A 7239-nucleotide genomic window follows, 5' to 3' on the forward strand; every position below is an offset into this window, starting at 1 on the left:
GGAGGTCCGGATGATGATGATGATGATGAATGCCATATTACGCATATCATCTCTAAATAATAAAACTTTAGACATCCACCCATCCATCCATCATCCAGTCCTACATTGCCCCATGAGGAGCGAAGAAGCCCGGGGCTAGGCAGTTGGTCCCGACATTTAAGATGAGAGTGAAACTTTAGACATACGGTATATTAATTATTATTTGCTTCTCATATAGTGAAAAGTTTCCGCATATAAATCACAGATTCTTTGCCAAGTTTGTTCCAATGACCCTGTGACCTCTGTCCATGGGAACCGCAGTCTCTCTGATGAAAATCTTATTTTTTTCTTTTATTCCTGGTGACCACTGGGAATATTTACATAAAAGTATAAGCCAAGAAATATTCGTACAGGTGTAAAACCGAAAAATTTTCATCCCTTGACGTATACAGCCAACACCACAAAACATTGGAACATCACAAAGTATTTTGTGACCTCATTATTAGACACGGGGCTCACCTTAAATGAGTGAGAAAAATGTGTACATACTGTTATTATGAAAAAGCACCCGTATGGGAGCATCATGCACTGCCCGCAAAATGAAACAGATAATTAGAAATTCTGGCAGTATGTATCTGTGCCTTGTTTTGGGCTTAATGTGGCATCTTCTAATCAACATAGTATTAAAGTGAAGGAAGCAACTTTTTTTTTTTTTTTTTTTTTTTTTTTAATGCAAAAGAAGAAAGACCCCAAAGCTGGAAGTCTGCAGTATTACTTTTCCATGAAAGGAAGTCTGCAGTATTACTTTTCCATGAAAAAATAAACAGAAGAGCCATATTTAAGACCCATTCATACTGAGATGCCTGTACACACTGCGTTTAAAAGACTGGAGGTCATAGGCAGAGGGAAACACAGACTAAGGACAACACTTGCAGAGTTGACCTGTTGTGTACATGAAGGACTGGGAGTAATGGTTAACCAACTCTTGCATTAGAGAGCTTGACAGAAACGGGATGAGAATATGCTGCCTGACAGGTGCTGCATGCCTGCTGTAAATGGGAATGGACACATGAAGAACTGGGAGCATCGGTTAACTCTTGCATTAAAAAGCTGGACAGAAAAAGGGTGAGAGTTTCTTGCCAGACAGATGCAAACAAACAGTTCAGAAGCACAGTGACCAGTGAAGTACTGATGGAAATCAGATAAAGATGGAACAGCATGGCAAGAGGCACAGACTGAAGGTAGTTGGTAAGAGAAGGAGAGTTGAGATGAAATGCCTTTGACCGCACCCTGTTTAAAAGAGCTGTGTGTGGGAAAAAAAAAAAAAAAAAACTACGATATTATGGCTGTATCTGAGTATACTCATTTTTACTCTCGCTTGACCTAAAATTGCCACCTCTACAAAGTGAGCACTGAAAGGTAATGAGAGATTATCACTAGAATATGATGCTAGTCATGAAGAAGTGCCATGAAAATGATGCAAAATCACAGCATTGTCTTTATCTCCCACTAAGATAAGGAAAATAAACTGCAGAAGGACACAGACCTGGGCCATGTTAAGGTGAAAGAATTATACTTATCTGGACATTTACTATGCATTTCAGCGGCTGTTACCTCGATTTTCTGGGTTTTCTCGGTAACGAAGTGTTGGATCACTATTATACTTTGCCACAGTTTATTTCACACCTAGCGCTAATTTCTGACTGCATAGTGCATTACCAGAAGTGTATGAGTAAGCTACATACTCTTGACAGTTGAGAGAAATTCCCGATATCCAGAGACAGTATTCGGACACAGCCATCACTACGTCACTCCTTAGACCCCACCCACCTCTTTCCCCCTACCTGTATGATCCCTCCTTCCTTCTATCACTCTTTACCCCCTCCCTCCCTCAACCTCCCCCCTTCTCTCTCTCTCTCTCTCTCTCTCTCTCTCTCTCTCTCTCTCTCTCTCTCTTGGATTCATAACTTACGGTGCATGCTGTATTCCTGAAGTATATAGAAATATGGTATACCAACATGCACGCGTCATTTTTGTAAAGTGAACTAATGTGGAAGTAAAGCCTTGGGTACGGTAACGTGGAGGGTAATAACGAGCGAGAATGATGGCAAACACATGGTTTACTGGAGCTGAGCAGTTTAAGGTGTTGCGAAGTTACATGGTTTGTTAAACGGGTTTGTGGCTGCACTCTACAGTAATACCCCAGAAATACAGGACGTTGGCTCCAAGGATTAACAGTATGGCATATAAGTTACGTCATTGTCCCCGTGGCTGCAGGAATGGCATTGTCATGCGGCTTTTATCCTTGTTTACCAAGGAACAGAGAGACAATCGGCTGAGGTTCAGTTTGCACAGGTGCGTGTCGTTTATAGCTATATTACTGCAACCCATTCATTCCCATCACTAACTTGATGAGTGATGGGCTCCATATCAACGGATACGCATAAACTATCTATACATACCCGAACATGGGTAAGGAAATTGTCATATGATCCAATAATACACCATATAAGGTATTCACTTGGTTATAATACAGCACATCATGCATTTTCACATATGGTGGGTCGTGTAAGAAATTTAAGGGTTAAGGACAGAAGCCACCTTCATGTGTGTGTGTGTGTGTGTGTGTGTGTGTGTGTGTGTGTGTGTGTGTGTGTGTGTGTGTGTGTGTTTTATTTATACATTTTCTTTGCCAAGGTTTCGTTGTTAAAGCGGTAATGGATCAAGGTGAATTTTGTCTCCAGCCCTGATAATACTTCACCAAAGGTAAAAGACATATCACTAATGTTGTAATATTGACCTATCACCAAGCAGGCCGTATGACAGGGTTGCCTATGCGGTCGGCATGAGCGTCCGCGCGGTGAGGACGGTGGAAAGGCGGCATCGCACCACCAACTGCGAGGCAGGGACGGCCCAGGCACTACCACCACCACCACCTGCAACACCTCCCACAACACCGGCCGGATTCGACAGTTTCACCGTAGCGGCCATTCGTCGCAAAGTCCATTCAAAGTTCGCCGCCAAAGAAGTTATGACTATTGCTTCCCTGACGGAGGAGCTGATGATCGACGGCATCATTCCGATGGCAACCTCGGATACGTCGGTGTGGCGACTCCTCCACGATATGGGATTCCGCTATAGGACATCAAAGCGGACTATGTATGTGAGGAAGGAGACCCTGGACGTTGTATGCCGGCGGATTAATGCTCTCAGGGCACTCAAGCAACACCGGGAGAGAGTGATGCAGGTGGTGTACCTTAACGAGACATGGTTCACTACCAGGATGCACCACAGCATGAAGTGGGTGGACACAACGCAACCTGCCACAAGCACCACGTACAGCCGTCACGTGCCCCCCGGAGAAGGGGACCGCTTTGTGGTAGTTGCAGCCGGCACCGCTGATGGTTTTGTGGAGGATTCGTTCCTGTGCTACCACACCAAGACAACCAGCGGTGACTACCACGGCGAGGTTAACGGGGAGCTCTTCCTTCGTTGGCTGACATCACAGCTCCTGCCCTCGCTGGCTGAACCATCTGTGCTTGTATTAGACAATGCGCCATATCACAGCCAGCAGACGGAGGAGAGTCGTTGCCCAACCACTGCCACCAGGAAAGCTGACCTCATTACATGGTTGGAGAAACACAGGCTGCCCTTCCCGCCACACGCGACACGGCCTGAGCTCCTGCTCATATGCAAACGGAACCGTCCACAGCCACAATACATCGTCGACAACACCATTCGAATGTGGGGTCATGAGGTCGTCCGCTTGCCACCAGCCCATCCAGAACTGAATGCCATTGAACAAGTATGGGGGCACATGAAAAGACACGTGCGCTCGTCCTTACAACACTTCACTCGGGCAGACTTGCAGGCCAGGCTGGAGGAGGCAAAAATGGGTGTAACGGCAGAGGTGTGGGCAGGTGCGGTTCGCCGATCACAAGGCTATGAGGAGGAGTACTGGGCCACAGACAACATACACCACAGCATAGATCCCGTCATCATAAACCTCGACAGCGATGATGAGGAAGACTTGTTCTTGGAAAGTGACGTGGAGTAAAAGAAAGGTTATGCTGTGCACTCATGTTGTCATCACTTGTCACCTCATCATATATCCGCTTCCGCTCACAGTGTATTTTGAACTATGAAATACTCTTCCATATAACCTGTAGTTCTCTTTCTTAAAAAGTTATCCCATGGATTAATATCCGTTTTCATTTATGTCCTAAAAAGGATTTATAGATATATATTATACACAATAATACTAATAAAGATAATACTAATACTAATAATAATATTAATAACAGTAATAATAATAGTAATAATAATAGTATTAATATTACTCATAATAAAAATAATAATAATAACGGTAATACCATTACTATTACTACTACTACTATTACTACTACCACCACTACTACTACTACTACTACTACTACTAATAATAATAATAATAATAATACAGTGTAATAATAAAATATCTCGATTTCATCATGTTACTGCTCTGGCGCCCATCCCCAAACGTACTTTAGGGTACAGGCTACAAGGCAAAATGGAAATTGATCCATGAGCTACAAAGAGTATATAGCCCAGATGAAGGCAAAGAAAAACAATTTACGCACACCTCATTATTTTATGGCTAATGCATGCACCAGTTGGACAGCCATATACATCTCGTGGGTTAGTGCAAGGTTGAAATTAATTTAATTGAATTCCATGAGAGAGAGAGAGAGAGAGAGAGAGAGAGAGAGAGAGAGAGAGAGAGAGACGGGGGGAGGTTGAGGGAGGGAGGGGGTAAAGAGTGATAGAAGGAAGGAGGGATCATACAGGTAGGGGGAAAGAGGTGGGTGGGGTCTAAGGAGTGACGTAGTGATGGCTGTGTCCGAATACTGTCTCTGGATATCGGGAATTTCTCTCAACTGTCAAGAGTATGTAGCTTACTCATACACTTCTGGTAATGCACTATGCAGTCAGAAATTAGCGCTAGGTGTGAAATAAACTGTGGCAAAGTATAATAGTGATCCAACACTTCGTTACCGAGAAAACCCAGAAAATCGAGGTAACAGCCGCTGAAATGCATAGTAACCAGCTCTGCATGGCTGCCACACGCATCTCACATTAGTGTTGGTTCTCTTGAGAATGTTGCACAATGTGACTGTTGGCCAGGGAATTTGGGTTTGGTTCATCCATCAACGACTGTAAACAATGAAGAGTTGCTGGTGTTCACTATCATCATCACTGAAACAAGGAAAGACAAAATGCCAAAAACCTGAATTAGACAGTTCTTCAAGTTATTAGAGCTTGTCAGCATTCAAGGAGGTCACTGCCACCTAAGCCTTTCATTCTCCTTCCTCCTATGCCCTTCTTTCTCCTTCCTCCTCAGCCCTTCTTTCTCCCACCACCTTCTTCAGCTCATAACCAGCTGGCCTCGCACACCAATGTCATGGGATGTGTTGATAACAGACTTAACCTGCTCAAACAGCATCAAAGCACATAATTCTCATCAAGTTCCAGAATATAAGAGAGAAGTGGAGGAATGATTGGGTAAATATGAATTGGAGCAGATAGGGGACGTGGAAGGTGTGTGCAAGATATTCACAAGAGAAATCTGTGCAGCATGTGAGGTGGTGTGTGGGGTGAAGAGAAGACGAAAGGAGGTGCAAGGAACAGCATGTTGGAATGAAGAGGTGAGACAGTCTGTGGCACAAAAGAAGAAAGCATATAATGAATGGATGAGAAATAGGGACGTGAAAGAAGTTGAGAGACGGAAGAGAGAGTAATATGTAGAAAGAAAGAGAGAGGTGAAAAGATTAGTAAGAGAGAGTGAGAGGAGAGTGGATGAGGTATTTGGAAGGAATTTGAGTGTAAAGTGGAGGGAATGTAAGAAAATGTCCTTGAAAGAGGTAAATAGAGTTAGACAGGGTGACAATGAAGTCAGATGGGGAATGAAAGATAAAAATGGTAGATTACTAGTGGAGAAGGGAGAAAAAGTGAGCAGATGGAGAGAACACTTTAATGAATTGCTGAACATAGAGAATGAATGTAATGCGAGTATAAGTGGTTGGGGAATGGCTGGGAGAAGGAGGGAGGTGAGAAGACAGGAAGAAATCAGTAGGATAGAAGTTGTGGAAGCAGTGAAGAAAGTTAAAATGGGGAAAGCCCCAAGAACTGATGGAGTGTGTGGTGAAATGCTGAAGCATGGGGGAGAGATAGTAGTAGAGTGAATGTGGAAGATGTGCAGATTGGCCTGGGAGGAAGGTAAAGTCCCGGAGGATTGGAAGTCAGGTATAATTATTTCCCTGTACAAAGGAAAAGGGGAAAAAGAAGTGTGTGGTATTCATAGGGGCATTTGTCTTCTTAGTGTAATAGGAAAAGTGTATGGTAGGATACTTATCGACAGAGTTAGGGAAATAACAGATGAATTAATTGGAGAAGAACAGGGAGGCTTTAGGCAGGGAAGGGGTTGTGTAGATCAGATATTCATTTTTAGATCTTTAGTGGAAAAGTTTCTAGAGAAGGGAAAGAAGTTGTATGCAGCCTTCATGGATTTGGAGAAAGCATATGATAAGGTGGATAGACAAGGATTGTGGAAAGTATTAAGAATATATGGAGTAGATGGGAAGCTGTTGAATGCTGTGAAGAGTATGTATGATGGTGCTAAGGCTGCAGTGCATTTGGATAGTGAACTGAGTGAATTTTTCCATTTGAAAGTTGGGTTGAAACAGGGATGCGTCATGTCTCTATGGCTGTTCAATCTGTACATGGATGGGGTTATAAAAGAGATGCAAAGTAGGGCAGTGGATGTTGGAGTGACCCTAATGAGAGAGAGCAGTGTCTGGAAACTCCCTGTGCTGTTGTTTGCAGATGATACTGTGTTGTTAAGTGAAGCTGAAGCGGAGCTGCAAGGCTTGGTGGATGAGTGGGAGAGAGTGTAAGAAACGGAATCTAAATGTGAATGTAGGGAAGAGTAAAGTTATGGTCTTTGAGAGAAGTGAAGCCAGTGAATGTACAGTGAGGTTGGATGATGAGGAAATGGACAGTGAGTATGTTTAAGTACTTGGGTAGTGTGATGAGTAAGGATGGAAGTTCAGAGGGTGAAGTGCTTGATAGGATACAACAGGGAAGAATGGTTGCTGGTTCCTTAAAAGCAGTGGTAAGATACAGAGAAGTGAGCATGGAAGTGAATACGTTACTACATGACAGTATTGTGATACCAACTCTAATGTATGGAAATGAAGCTTGGACGTTGTTGGAGGGACAGAA

General features: G+C 43.4%; 1 protein-coding gene across 1 annotated transcript; it reads left to right on the top strand.

Annotated features, from left to right (window-relative positions):
• The first annotated feature begins 2824 nt into the window (after nt 1-2824).
• On the top strand, nt 2825-4036 carry LOC145411909 (uncharacterized). The gene has a single exon (XM_080281879.1). It carries the CDS (start codon nt 2825-2827, stop codon nt 4034-4036), a length of 1212 nt encoding a protein of 403 aa, XP_080138005.1.
• Nucleotides 4037-7239: the final 3203 nt, after the last annotated feature.

Source organism: Coenobita brevimanus, chromosome 91 (genome assembly GCF_032717465.1).
Source record: "Coenobita brevimanus isolate Jiangsu-jjx chromosome 91, ASM3271746v2, whole genome shotgun sequence".
Taxonomy (NCBI): domain Eukaryota; kingdom Metazoa; phylum Arthropoda; class Malacostraca; order Decapoda; family Coenobitidae; genus Coenobita; species Coenobita brevimanus.

Coding starts and splice junctions, on each gene's coding strand:
- LOC145411909 (XM_080281879.1), top strand. CDS start 2,825: ATGAGCGTCCGCGCGGTGAGGACGGTGGAAAGGCGGCATCGCACCACC.